Source organism: Antrostomus carolinensis, unplaced genomic scaffold, assembly GCF_000700745.2.
Source record: "Antrostomus carolinensis isolate BGI_N321 unplaced genomic scaffold, ASM70074v2 scaffold25753, whole genome shotgun sequence".
NCBI lineage: Eukaryota > Metazoa > Chordata > Aves > Caprimulgiformes > Caprimulgidae > Antrostomus > Antrostomus carolinensis.
The window spans coordinates 44,424-58,101 of record NW_010307657.1 but is presented as its reverse complement, the minus strand read 5'-3'; the positions used below and the strand labels follow the sequence as shown (position 1 = coordinate 58,101).

At 42.4% G+C, this 13,678-nt stretch overlaps 1 protein-coding gene across 1 annotated transcript in view; it reads left to right on the top strand.

Annotated features, from left to right (window-relative positions):
• The first annotated feature begins 515 nt into the window (after nucleotides 1-515).
• SLC6A14 (solute carrier family 6 member 14) overlaps nucleotides 516-13,678 on the top strand; it is a 13,522-nt gene continuing 359 nt past the window's right edge. Inside the window, exons 1-14 of the mRNA XM_010165511.2 lie at nucleotides 516-571; nucleotides 616-646; nucleotides 684-852; nucleotides 2,629-2,760; nucleotides 4,322-4,483; nucleotides 5,803-5,938; nucleotides 6,673-6,805; nucleotides 8,609-8,749; nucleotides 9,808-10,036; nucleotides 10,121-10,246; nucleotides 10,338-10,456; nucleotides 11,703-11,802; nucleotides 12,041-12,150; nucleotides 13,151-13,318. Coding sequence (XP_010163813.2) covers nucleotides 516-571; nucleotides 616-646; nucleotides 684-852; nucleotides 2,629-2,760; nucleotides 4,322-4,483; nucleotides 5,803-5,938; nucleotides 6,673-6,805; nucleotides 8,609-8,749; nucleotides 9,808-10,036; nucleotides 10,121-10,246; nucleotides 10,338-10,456; nucleotides 11,703-11,802; nucleotides 12,041-12,150; nucleotides 13,151-13,318 — 1,812 coding nt within the window. The remainder of the gene's footprint in view (nucleotides 572-615; nucleotides 647-683; nucleotides 853-2,628; nucleotides 2,761-4,321; nucleotides 4,484-5,802; nucleotides 5,939-6,672; nucleotides 6,806-8,608; nucleotides 8,750-9,807; nucleotides 10,037-10,120; nucleotides 10,247-10,337; nucleotides 10,457-11,702; nucleotides 11,803-12,040; nucleotides 12,151-13,150; nucleotides 13,319-13,678) is intronic.

The window sequence follows — 13,678 nt, the reverse complement described above, 5'->3', positions numbered from 1 at the left end:
CTGGGCAGGTATGAAGGTACCTGGACAGGTGGGATATTGGGGGTACCTGGGCATGTGGGGTAAGAGGGCATCTGGGCAGGTGTGGGTGCATCTGAGCAGGTAGGGTATGGAGGTGCCCAGGTGGGCATAGGGTCACTCAGGCAAGTAGAGTGCCGGTAACTGGGCAGCTATGGGAGCACTGGGCAGGTGAGGTATGGTGCACCTGGACAGGTATGAAATTATCTGGGCAGGTGAGTTCCAGACAGGTATGGGACTATGGGGGCACTGTGGTAGGTAAAGAGGGATGAGCTGGGATTAGCACCCGGGCAAGTATGGGGGCACCTGGGCAGGTGTTTTCAAAGTGGGCATGTGCGTATGTGCTGGGGTGAACATCTGAACAGGTATGGGGGCAGAGCAGGGGAGTCCCTGGGGGTGCTGCCCCTGAGAGCTGACAGCACAGGGGACAAAGGTATACGCAAGGTAAAACTGGCCATGAAGATTGCCTCAGTTCTCTGGTGGGACCCTCTCACAAGTCCATGCTGTCCTGCCAGGGATCAGCTGGACTGGCAGCCCACCTGGCTCTGCCCACCCTGTCCAGCTGCCCTTCACAGCAATGCAAGGTGCTACTCTGGACAGAAAAATGAGGATGTGCCTGCCCCGCTTGCCTGTGGGGTGATCCTGAGCCTTCCCTCTTCTCTTCCAAGGACTTCAGTTTGTCAAATGAAAAAGATGCCCACGCCAGTGACAGCAATGAGAACTCAGAGCGTGGCAACTGGTCAAACAAAGCCGACTACCTGCTCTCCATGGTGGGCTACGCTGTGGGCCTGGGCAACGTCTGGCGGTTTCCCTACCTCACCTACCAGAATGGCGGAGGTATTGAATGGGAGTGTCGGGTGGGCACACCTTGCTATCCCCAAGAAAGAGGAGGGACAGCCCTGAGGCTCAGCATGTTTTATCAAAGCTGGATGTGAGCATCACCCTGGGAAGTGAGATAGTGCCTGCTGATGGGAATGGGAAGAGGAGTAAGAGGCATCTCTCTGCTTTTTGGCTACCAGCTGAGGAGGGGAATAGTATTTCTTTTAGCTGCAAACTTCCACCTGAGAATTCCAGCACTCTTCTGATTTACTCATGACCAACATGCATCTTTTTGTCAATGTGCCAATATTCTCTACTTACCTAAATAGCTGTTCTCCCTCCCCGATGCTTTCCTCCCTGATATGTTTGTAGAGAGCAAGTGAATCCCCTCTCAACCTTTGTTTTGCCAAGCAAACAAGCTAAGCTGGAATAATTATCCAAGCTCAATAATTATCCCATCAGATACTTGGGAAGTGCGAGGCAAAGAGAGCCTCTGCCTGCTTACACGATGAACTAGTGGCAAAGCCAGACGGAGGCACTGGCTTCCCTGGCTGCTCTTCCAGAGCATTGTCTACTTGCCAGGCAACCACTGGTAATTAAACAGAGTGTAAATGACAAGTAACTGCAGAGGACTTACTTGTATGTATTTATTTGTTCTGCCTGACAGTCATTGGAAATCAAATTCTGGACTGTAAATGCAGCACAACCAATACAGCCATGTGTGGAACACAAGGTGGCATTCTTGGTACAGGAGTTTTATTGAGTGAATTTGGCCAAGTTGCGTTACTTACAGTTTTGCTGAAGAAAATTGTGAAAACAAAATAAGTTGTGACATTGGCTCTTCTACTGGATGTTTTTTTTCTTATCTGCCGCAGCAGAAAGTTTTGCATTTAAGGCATATTTGTGCTGCTGCTTGTATCCTGCTCTGTGCCCCGTGCCCACGACTAATACAGACAACTGTCACATCCTTGTTTTGAAACACAGGAGTAATGCAGTTAATTCTGTGGGACTTTTTACGTCCTTAAATTACAGCAGGTATTTGCAGTTCCTTGCAAAACTGGGTCCTCAATTGTTTTAAGTTCACTGGGAGTGAAAAGGACAGATTTCTGCAGAGATATCGGGTTGTGTTTAGGGAACCTGCGCTCTCACTTTCCTGTCTTCTGCACACACACAAAGACGTGCCAGTCCCTTTTACAGAACAGGGCTGTCACTGATATCAGGCTAATGTGCACTTTAAAATGGCCTTGAGCAAGAGCCACGCTGAGATGCTGTTGGACACAGGAGTCAGCCAACCATAGAAAACAATTTTCAGGCTTTGACATTCAGTAGCTACTTGAACAGGACAGTTGCAAACCACAGCTAAGTACATGAAGGAACGGTTCTGTTCCTTTTTAAATTAAAAGCTGGAAGATAAACTAGAAAGCAGATAAAGCTGCTGGTGCCTACAGCTGAGCAGTGTTCCTGCTTGTATGAGAACAGAATGTCCTTGATAGCTTTTGTAAAATTCTTTTAATTCTGTAGGAGAAGCCATCCCATGTAAATCACCTGCTCTCCTGGTAATTTACATCTCTTCATTGCAGATTCTATTTACTCTTACAGAAAACAGGATTTGGAAACAAATCTCTCTATTCTGCAAAAAGCAAAAAAAAAAAAAAAATCCACAGTGAGGTATTTTTGCTGGGAGGAAAAAAAGGAGTATAAGATGTGATAGAACTGTGGTGAATACTGAAAGATTAATTGTGTTCTCTCTGTGCTTGTGGTTTTTTTTTTTTGTTTTTTTCCTTCTCACCTCAGGTGCTTTTCTAATCCCGTACACTCTGATGTTGGCATTAGCTGGCTTGCCCTTATTTTTCATGGAATGTTCCCTTGGGCAGTTTGCCAGTCTAGGGCCAATTTCCATCTGGAGAATATTACCATTGTTTCAAGGTTAGTATTGTTATGTTTCCTTAGATCTTTTTTATTACAGTAATAAACAGACGTAAATTAGTGATTTCTTAACAAAGTTACTAATTCTGAGAAGCAAGGTTCTCTGTAGACAATGTTCCAAATGTTGCAAGGTCAGTCTTATGTTCCCAGGTAGATCTTCCTTATTATTCAGTTAATAAACAGATGTGTAGTAAAGATTTTCCCAAAAAGGTTGCCAGTTATGAGAGGTTTTATCAATGATTTATCAATGATGTTGTTATGTAGCACACTACCCCAACCACAGCTGTCCAGGCAGATGGAAATCACCCTATTTGCTGTATGAGGGGAAAACCTCAGTTGAACACCCACCACTGTGTGCAACAGAGTGAAAATCATTTTTTAGAAGTTAACTTTATCACTGTTGCTTTACACTTTACGTCCTACATAGCTTTCAAGGCAGTTCCATGTTGGGTGGGTTTATTCTGTATTTGGCTGTCAGTGTTGGCACAGGCACGATGCTCTGATTGCTTTATGCAATGCTGTGCACACATTCATCCAATTCACTGCCTTGGGAGTCATCTGCTAGTGTGATAAAACAGACCAGACTCTGGCTTCCTAAGGTGAGGTGCCTCTTGTGATAAGAGAAACAGTTGCACCCTGTAGTGGTAGTTTGCCTGTCTCTGAGGGTTTGAATATCGTGGGAGATTTATGTGTTTGGAAACAACTAACCATGTGCTTCACTCACTCCTGCACATCAAGGTCCAGTACTGATAGGTGTAAAGGAGTATTCAATTGGTCTTGTTCATCCTCTTTATCTACCAGAGGAATTAATGTAGGAAGAAGGAATTTTCCTTATGATGCAATAAAAATTTTACTTGCCACCTTCTACAGCAACAAAAGGGATTACAGTCTGGCCAGCTCACTAAACTCTTTTTGCTGGTCTCTGTTCTGCAGCACAAACAACCTTTCATGAGAGCAGTGTATTTAACTTTAAAGCAAAAGTCTATAGACACAGCAAATCTTTTATATATGTATTATATCTGAAGATATAAACTTAAACGTAGTCTCTAAGATGATTGGGACAGTTTGGCAGACTTTCCCAAACTTGCAGAACAAAGTTCATTTTAACAAAGGAGGAGAACAGGATTATTGGCACAGATTTACAGTTCTGTGTTGCTTCTCATTTATTGTCAAAACCATTCATTACAGGGGGATCCTTAAAATGGCTTGGTCAGTCCTAGTATAGTTTCTTTTATTTTACTAAGTGACCAAAGCTTCCCACTGAGCTAGGACAGACCAAAATATTTAATTTCTCCTTTAGACTTGGACTTGGAGACTAGTCCAATTTTTCTGTGAGCCTGATTCAAACTGTGTCAAAGCCATATTTGAGATGGTCAGTTTGGATCATATCCCTCATTTCATGCCTTTACCCATTCTCTGTGTGGTTGCTGTTAAAAATTATTTTAAAAACAACTCCAACTTCTTCCCAAGTAGCCTTTTAAAAAGTCAAGTGAAGGCCATTTGTTTTTTCTTCCCACTCAAGTTTGAGGTAGTTAAGACATTGTGCCTTTCTCTTTCCTAGGAGTGGGTGTCACGATGGTCATCATCTCAACATTTGTGGCGATCTACTACAACGTTATCATTGCTTATGCACTTTACTACTTTTTTGCCTCATTTCAAAAAGTGCTGCCATGGTCGGAATGTTTTTCCTGGGCAGATGAGTTCTGCAGCAAAACACGATTAGGTACTGTACTGAACAGACAGGGCTTAATATTACTGGTTTGGATAATTGTACTTTGTACTGTTTTCTGGGATAAATTACTGGAGCAAGACAGCTACCTGTGCTTTGAAAAGTTCCTCCTGGAATTTTGTCTCTGCACACATGGGAGTGATGCTTGTCTGCATCACTTCCCCCAGTTCTAGGTGCTTGAAAAATCTACAGAGAGCTGGGCTGAAACCTCCTTATGGCATCATTTTTTTTTTTTCTCCTTTAAAATCAAAGGTTTCTTCTAGTACACTCAGTCCTAAGAAATACTGCATTCTCATTTCATCAGGCTTCATGGCAAAGCAAATACCTTCCTTACATGAAACAAGAGTATTGCTGTTGCTTATTTAGGGGGTCCTTTCATTATCTCTTGCCTCCCTTGTGGCTATGGGAATCCTCAGCACCACTGAGGCACTGGTTTCACACTTTACGAACTCTTTATAACGTATCTCCATGCTATTGTTCTTGATGTTTGGCAGCACATGTATGGCCAAACACTTGCTATCTCACCAGTTTCCGTATCGGACCAGTTTAAATCAAAAGGTGGAGTTGGTGATAATAAGTAGTTAGTAGCTGGAAATGTGTTGCCAATTGTTAATCTAATTGTAACTTTCTTAACCATATATCTGAAAACCTCTTCTAAGATTCATAGGTTTCATAACATGAAGCTGAGATGTTTTATTTAACAAAAAGTTGATGCTTGCTTATGAGCTAAATAAAAATATTTTAGCTCGAAATTTGTAAGTGCTGAAAGAATACAAAACTGAACTGAAGAAGCTGTCCTGAAATAGGCTTCAACAAACCTTTTCCAGTGAATGCTGGTATTCTTTACTTCATGTTCTGGAAAAAAAAAATCCCAACCCAAAAAACCCCAAACACCACAGGCCTGCCACCCCCACCCCCAGGAAAATGTTTAAAGAGCTCTAGTAAGCCCTCTACCTTAATAAGATGAAATTGCTAGAGGATGATCTGTGTGTAACCTTGGTTTGGGACAAAGATTTTCATAGAGTAACCAGGGCTACAATCTTAACTACCCTCAGTTCTGATTTTTGCAGGTATTCTCGATGATAAGTGAAAGGTGGAACTGAGAACACCAGATTCTTAGTGTTTTGTTTTACAGTCAAAGTAACAAAGTCAGAGCTGCAAGTGATAGTTCAGATTTGTTTCTAAATGCTGTTGGTAGGCAAACTGAGTCTGTAAATGTTTAGGAAACATATTTTCTATAATAGCCTGATTTTTTTATTATAGCTATCACTGTGTTAACGATCCGTTTTTCTTGCTTCCTTACTTTCTTTCAGTAAGTGACTGCAATGCAACCTTAGATGGAGAAATCATTCATGCAAACTACTCATTCATCACAAGCAACAATCTGACATGTATGAATGGCACCATAAACTACAAACCAGTGCAATTTCCTAGTGAGCAATACTGGAAGTAAGTAAATATTTTAAAGAAATTGCTAAAAATGTATTTATTATGCATTGTGTTTTTGAATGTATTTTATATTTTTGTCTTATTTTGCTATCCAGAGACAATCTAGTCAACAGTGGGTGGGCAGGCATGCAAATCTATGCTGAGGGCATTTCAAATTTAATTGATGAGTTTGCGGCCTTAAAAAAAAAAAAAAAGATAATCCAATGAGTCAACCTGTAGCAAACTGCAAAATAGTCCAGCTTAAAGAAGTCCTCTTCTCTGGAGTGCTGTCAGGGAGTACTTAGCATCTTTATGTATAGCATATACTTTTTTTCAGGAGCTACAGTGCAAAATATATTAACTTTATTCTGAATCTGGGCCTGTTGTGAAATTGCCATTTCTATACCTGCATGGTTTCAATTTGCCTCATGTTCCTTGGGCTCCTGGGAACTGATCCTTCTTATGGGCTCTTCTCTTACCATAAGAATGTCATGGTTAACATGAAAGAAGTGAAGTAAGTCTAATGGGAGATGTATGGAGGGCTGAGGGCTGGTAGACTTTAAAAAGAGGTGAAAAATTGAGTTAAATATTCAGTTTTTCAGAGCCAATCACGCAGCTCTAACTGCACACTAATGGAAGCTGCTGCAGGGTCTTGTAATATCTGCAGAAATCAGCCCACTTTCCTTCAAGAAGTGGCTGAAGAGGAGTGCATGCTGCTGTCACCCTCTTCTCATTGCAGCATTTTGTGCTTTCAGTAAAATAGCACTTCAGCGCTCGAGAGGGTTGGACGAGACCGGTAACATCGTGTGGTACCTGGCTCTCTGCCTCCTCCTGTCCTGGATAATAGTTGGAGCAGCGTTGTTTAAAGGAATAAAATCTTCTGGAAAGGTAAGTTAGGAAGAGCAAGTAGCAGACTTTTGGCATTCTGATGTCAGCTGGACTCGGAGAGGGTTAGCACAAGGCAGGATGCAGTCCCAACCCACTACCCTCAGCATAAGACTTTCTTTCTGCTCCTTGGCTTCAAAACTGACATAAAATATAAGTAAGGTGCTGATTACACAGCAATTACTTAACACATGGGTCTCTCAGTTCCACCAGGGCTGCCATGTTTTTGGGGGTCTTGCTGTCATATAGGTGATTCCAGCTGAGTTTTGGCAGTCACCTGGCCTGTCATGACAGAAATGTGCATGTGACTGCACACGCGTGCACACACCCTGGGAGCACCCGGTAATTATATGCACCTCCAGATTAGTTGAGATGTTTGGACAATACAGGTCAAGTCCTGCGAACAGATGTGTGTGTGCAGGTTCCTGACATTGTGAAATGTTGTTTGCACTCAAGATTTCAAGCTGCTTTTAGAGACCAGGTCCATAGGCACTTGTTTTCTAACTCTGTCTCTGCTGAGCTCCCATTTCCACGTGCTGGATGGAGCACAGCTGCCTGGAGTTTTCCTTGGGCTAGGTCAGCTCCCCTCCAGACTTCAGGCAGGCTGAATTTCATTCTTTCCTGCCTGAGGCCCTTTTCTTGGTTTAGTTCCTTCCTCCCTATACTCTTTTCTTACTTCCATATTACATCTCCATCGCTTACTTCTTTAGTCTCTGTTGCCTTAATTCTTTCTCTCCCCCTTTCTTCCCCCCCCCCCCCTTTTTGATTCCTTCTGTCATTGTACCTTTCCATGTTTCCTCGCTGCCTGTCTTCCTTTCCTCAGTCTGATGTCTCCTCCTATTCTGCTTTCTATTTGGAGCTTTCTGCCCTCCATCTCAGCACTTCAAGGTGGAGTATCTGTGCTTTCCCAGCCACAGTTGTTCTGCTGCATGGCTCCTCTTAAACTCACATTCTTTGGGTTCCTGGCAATTGTCTCTTCCTGTTGTCACTTCTCTTCTGGTATGAAGGTAAGCCTCTTTGAGGAGTAAGGTAAGACGCAGAAGAATCTAGTTGGGCAGGAACAAGGCAAAGAAGAAGAGCAGAGAGAATTGACTATTCCGGGCAAATATGAAGGAGGTCTTCAGAAGTGGCAGACTCACCACATGATGGTGCAATGCTATGGCTTGGTGAAACCAGCAGTACTGGGTCAATTATCTGTCTGCGTAACACTGAAACTAAGACTCAGAAACGAGAGTATTGTTGAATGTACCCTGCATGATAATAGCACCGCTCAGCCCTGCTTCTGGCCTGGATCCCATTGTGCTAGAAACTGTGTAGACAAACAACAAAAAGAGATCTGTGTCTGAGATTCTTCGTAAAGAAGGGTTACAGCATGGCTCTCTTTCTCCCTGCACCCCCCTTCCCCCATCCCGCCCCAGTCTCAGCAGGGGATAATTTCATCCTGATCACCTAATTTTGACTGGCTTTCAGTTCATGTTTGCTAGAAGCATTGCCTAGTAAGAGACCTCTGGGGCAGTTGAGTCCCAGCCTTGCTACAGCAGTAAATCATGTCAGAAAAAGCATTTCTGAAACTGGTCAAGTGCTATCTGGAAAGTAGATATGTGGCTTGGGCCTTCTGCTTCTGCTGGAATGCAGCTCCAAACCAGCTAAGCCAGATGGTTTAGTGCTTGGCGTGTGTTCACTTCCCCGGTTGCCTGTTTTTCATTTGTACCAGCAGACCTTAGCCTAAAACCCGGCCATTCCTCCTGCATGGAGGTCTGTGTATCCCTTTGCTTCTAACATCTGTCCCTGCCCTTCTTTTTGCAGGTTGTCTACTTTACCGCGCTCTTCCCCTATGTCATCCTGCTCATCTTGCTGGTGCGAGGTGCTACCCTGGAAGGTGCTCTAAATGGCATCGAATACTACATTGGGACTCAGTCCAACATCACCAAGCTGATGGAGGCAGAGGTGAGAGGTAGTGTCAGCCCTGGAAGCCTGACACAGTTCTGTGGTTCCGAGGGCTTGTCACTTACAGAGCAACTTGGCATCTTTTATCCAGTCAGGTGATTCTTTGTGTCCTGCCCTGCATTTTGTATCTGCACTGGGTTCTATTTTTTTCAGCAAGAGCTAGCTTTATCGGAAGTCCAAGCCCCTATTCTAGCTACTCTCAACCTAAAAAATAGCCACCCTCTGCCCCCTCCCTGCCACACGAGACAGTGATGACAACTATGGTATTTTCTCTGAGCAGCTCTCTGGGTCTGCTGGAGTTTCATCTTATCAAGGCCTGCTGAGAAAGTCCTTGCTGTGAGATCAAGCATTGCTCTTGTGTGTGTCCCACTTGCTTTGGTTGCTGATAATTTCAAGGGACGTTATCAGAAGGTTGGAGGGACCCCTGAGTTTGAAATTCAGGCTGTGCCTTACCCAGGAAATGAGCTTGGGAAATTAGGTGGACTGGGAAAGGCACCTTGTGGAAAGGAAGCCTGAATTTTTTTGTTCTGGCTTATGCCAACACTAGTTCAGCTTTACCAAAAGCAGACATTAAGTGCAGTATTTGCTTGTGGTATTTTATCTGAGCATTTGGCACTGAGGGGCTGCAGCAGACACAGAAGTGGTTTGTCTGGGTCACGCTGTGAGGAACACAAGTGGGAGAACACATGGAAGTTCTCACTCTTGCAACCCTGTCCTGGTTTTTCTTATTAATTGGCACTGTGACAAGATTAATATCTCGACAACCCACATATGTGAATGAATTGAATCTCTTCTTGAGGGTTAGCCCAATAAGATTTACATATTTGGCAACATATTCGGAATGTGACCTTTGGAAATAATAGAAGATACTGTTTGTGCTTGAGACTGCAAGGTCACCAGTGTGCTATATCTCACCTACTCTAAAATTCATATGAAATAGAATTAGATATTCAGGCTAAATATAGAAAAACCCTTGAGTTTCAACAGAGGGCAGACTTAAATATTCGTGATACATTCTGTAAGTAATACAGTAATTCCCATGTTCTTATTTCTGGTAGGTTTGGAAAGATGCAGCCACCCAGATATTCTACTCCCTGTCTGTGGCATGGGGTGGGCTTGTTGCTTTGTCTTCGTACAATAAGTTCCACAACAACTGCTACTCGGACGCTATTTTAGTTTGTGTAACCAACTGCGCCACCAGTGTATTTGCTGGGTTTGCGATATTCTCCATCCTGGGACATATGGCATTTGTGTCCGAGAGACCCGTCTCGGAGGTCGTGGACTCAGGTAGGCTGATTGTCATGCTGTTGATACTGGGACTTGCTTTGACTAAGACATAACAATAACCTTCTTCCTACAACTACTTTCCAGGCTTTGATCTGGCATTTGTAGCCTACCCAGAAGCTCTCTCCAGGTTACCAGTTTCTCCTCTGTGGTCCTTCTTGTTTTTCTTCATGCTCCTGCTCTTGGGCCTTGACTCTCAGTTTGCCACCATAGGTGAGTGGGGTTTTAAGTAATCCATGGCTTTTCAAATGACCATTACCTTTCTTGATTTTGCTGCTCAAAACCAACCCTTCTTCCTTTGCAGAAACACTTACAACCACCATACAAGATGTATATCCTGAAGTGATGAAAAAGTTAAGAATCCCTATGACCCTGGGAGTGTGCATATTGCTTTTCTTTCTTGGTCTTGTCTGTGTCACTCAGGTAAGACACTAATTTTTTTTTTTTTGGCTGTGGGTTTAGTTATGCTGCAAGTGATGAATTCCTGTCAGAAATATCCTTTCCAACTGTTCCTGTTTGCGTGGATTGATCTGAGAGACTTATGGTGTTCCTGGACATGCAAATAGGAAATTCCCAGGGGGAAGCTTGAAGAACCTAAGGTTTTCTGTGATTATTGAACCGAGATGTGCTTTTAAATAGAAGGCCTGTACAGAGCCTATGAACCATCAACCTGATTTATTGCTCCTCAGTTTAGGAGATTTGTGTAATCTCAAGCATACACCTACAGTGTGTCTGCAGCGCTGTGGGTACCGCTAATAGATGCCAATGGGATCTTTTTGTTCAGAACTGGCTACCAAACAGGACAGGATTTGAGAAATAGCCTATTCAAGTCATAAAAGCCTATTAGCTCACAAGTATCCGTAGACTGGTGGTTACTTCTCCTGTGTGTGTGTATATATATATGTGTGTGTGTGTGTGTGTGTGTATGTATATATAGGTACACACATATATGTATATATAGATATACATAAAAGGCATTTTAAGTATACTGTGTAAAATTTCCCGAGGCAATTGCTTTTAAGGATATAAGGGTTCATTGCAGTGACTCCATCTAGAAATGCAGATTTATATATGCAATTAGACTGAGAATGTGAAGAAGGTAATTATGGTTAATAGCCAGTTGTATGGCCAAGCAAAGCACCTAAGTTATGAAACATGATGGCAGGGAAGCTTGCGAAGGACATACTATGCAAGAGGGTGAAATGGCTTAAAGCTTGTTTCCTGCTTTGTGATCCTGCTATTACACGCTGGTAAAAAGCTATGTTTAACCCACATGGAAAACTTGGGCATGTAGGAGTATACAAACCTGCCAGAACTGATAACTGGCATAGCTCTTGCTTCAGCTCAGTATTAAAACTTCAGCATCAGCTTTAATACTGTAAATTCCACATTTAAATCTTGCTCTCAGCTGTTTATATATACTCTGCATATACATATCTCTTGTTAGTATACAGATCTACAGTCAGATGTGCTTCTCAACTTTACATTGAGATATTTACACAAAAAACCAAAGTACGCAAATGCCTACTTAACCTATAGAGAACTGAGAATTTAAAATACTCAGACAGGTGATTAGTTAAACTGACTTGAAGAATGCAATTTATTTTATTTGCATAAAGATGTTACAGGGATTGAGTACATTTTGTCCTCTTTATTGTTTGTTCTACAGGCAGGAATTTATTGGGTTAACCTAATAGATCACTTTTGTGCTGGATGGGGAATTCTTATTGCAGCTGTCCTGGAAATAGTAGGCATCATCTACATTTACGGTAAATAATTTGCATTGAAAATCCCCAATTTGACTATGCAATTGCAGACACAGTGTATATTAAATGTTAATTATTGCAATAAGGTATTTATAACTTAATTGACTTAAAAGCTTTAGTGGTTACCACAGAACTGGAGAAACTGTCCTTGACCATTGCCTTTGTTCTATCCCTTTTGAATAACCACACCTGTAAGGGAGGTACCTGCTTTACAATGCACCCCATGATTGTCTTTCAACAGGAGGAAACAGGTTCATTAAAGACGTTGAAATGATGATTGGAAAGAAGAGCTGTTTATTCTGGCTATGGTGGAGAATATGCTGGTTTTTCATTACTCCTGTGCTTTTAATGGTGAGTGGTGATAACTGGATTGCGTTTGTGTGACAGAACTTACTAATTTGATATTGAAGAGGTTTCCACATGAAGGTCCAAGGCTGAATACCTGGGCCCTATGTACAAAGACAGGGTATGGCTGTGCCAGTGAAGTAACCTCCAATACTGCTTCTCCTCGGGTCCTCTCCAGGAGAGGCTGTACCTTCAGATCTGTTGCTAGTGAGCTGGGTCTATGCTCTGAGGAGTAACACAGAGCAACCAGATTGTCCATTTTAGCAACTGGATTATCTTCATTTCAGACTGTGAGAAAATGTTTTGAAAACCTAGATTTTTTTCCCCTGTGAGGGAAATCCTGTTTTCAGGACAGATTCCTGACTTGAGTTTGATCTTTGGATGTTCAGCTGTTCCCCTGTCTAACTGGGACTTTTCTATATCCTATCACGTCTCAGTTTTTTATTACTCCTGTACTTCTAATTGTGAGTGTAGATGCTTGGATTATGTTACTGTGAGAGAATTTATTAACATCCCAAACCTAGGAGCAGTGGCAAGTCACTCTGGCCAGCACAAACCTTTAGTCTGTCCAGACTACGGTTTAGAAAATGCTGCTCCTAAAATATCTTATTTCTGCAGCGATATTTGCCAACAGTTAATCTTGGATTCTTTACCATATTCCTGTAAATAAAGGAACGTGGGAACATATAAAACATACAGAGAAAGGTACTCGGCTCATCCAGCAATGTATACATTTTCCAACATGAGATTTTGACAGAATCCAGAGATCAAGTTTTGTTTAAACATAGATGTACTTAGGTGCATGTCAGTGTTGTCCTTCAGTCCTACTGCTTGGCCATGACTGAACACCAAGTCCTGCACAGCCGTTCTCACGCTCAGAAAGCAAGAGGGAACTGTGTGGAATTTGTAGATAGCCCTTTTTGTAACCAACTTGGAAATACAGTGCAAGCTCAAGTTTGCTGGAAATCTGCTTTTATCTCTTAATATTTTTTTCCCATTTTTATAGGCAATTTTGATCTGGTCGTTGGTTACATTTTCACCTCCCAGTTATGGCTCAGTGTCATATCCAGCCTGGGGAACTGCTGTTGGCTGGTGCATGATTATCTTCTGCGTCATCTGGATTCCCATCATTGCTATTGTAAAAATAGTTAAAGCCGAAGGAAACCTTTGTCAGGTAAGGGCATAAAAAAGCTGTCATAGCCTCAAATCTTGCTTTCCTTGGCATTATCAGGAACGCCTGTGCTTTCTTCTCAAAAACATGTTCAGTACTTTGAGGTATTTGTTAATTTTTAGACCAAACACACCTCTGGTAGTTGCTTCAGAGGCAAATTTACCCTACTGTGTTCTGATAAGAAGATAAAGTCTAATTCTCTGGGAGTGCACACACGTGTTCAAGAGTGATTATCATGGTTTCTATTGTTATTCCAGATGCTTTAAATTCTCTGAAGAATTTCTATTGCTTTCTATCCCTATATAGTTTTCTAGAGCTTTGTCTCTCATTCCTCACAGAAACAATGCTATTCTTGCCGAGCTT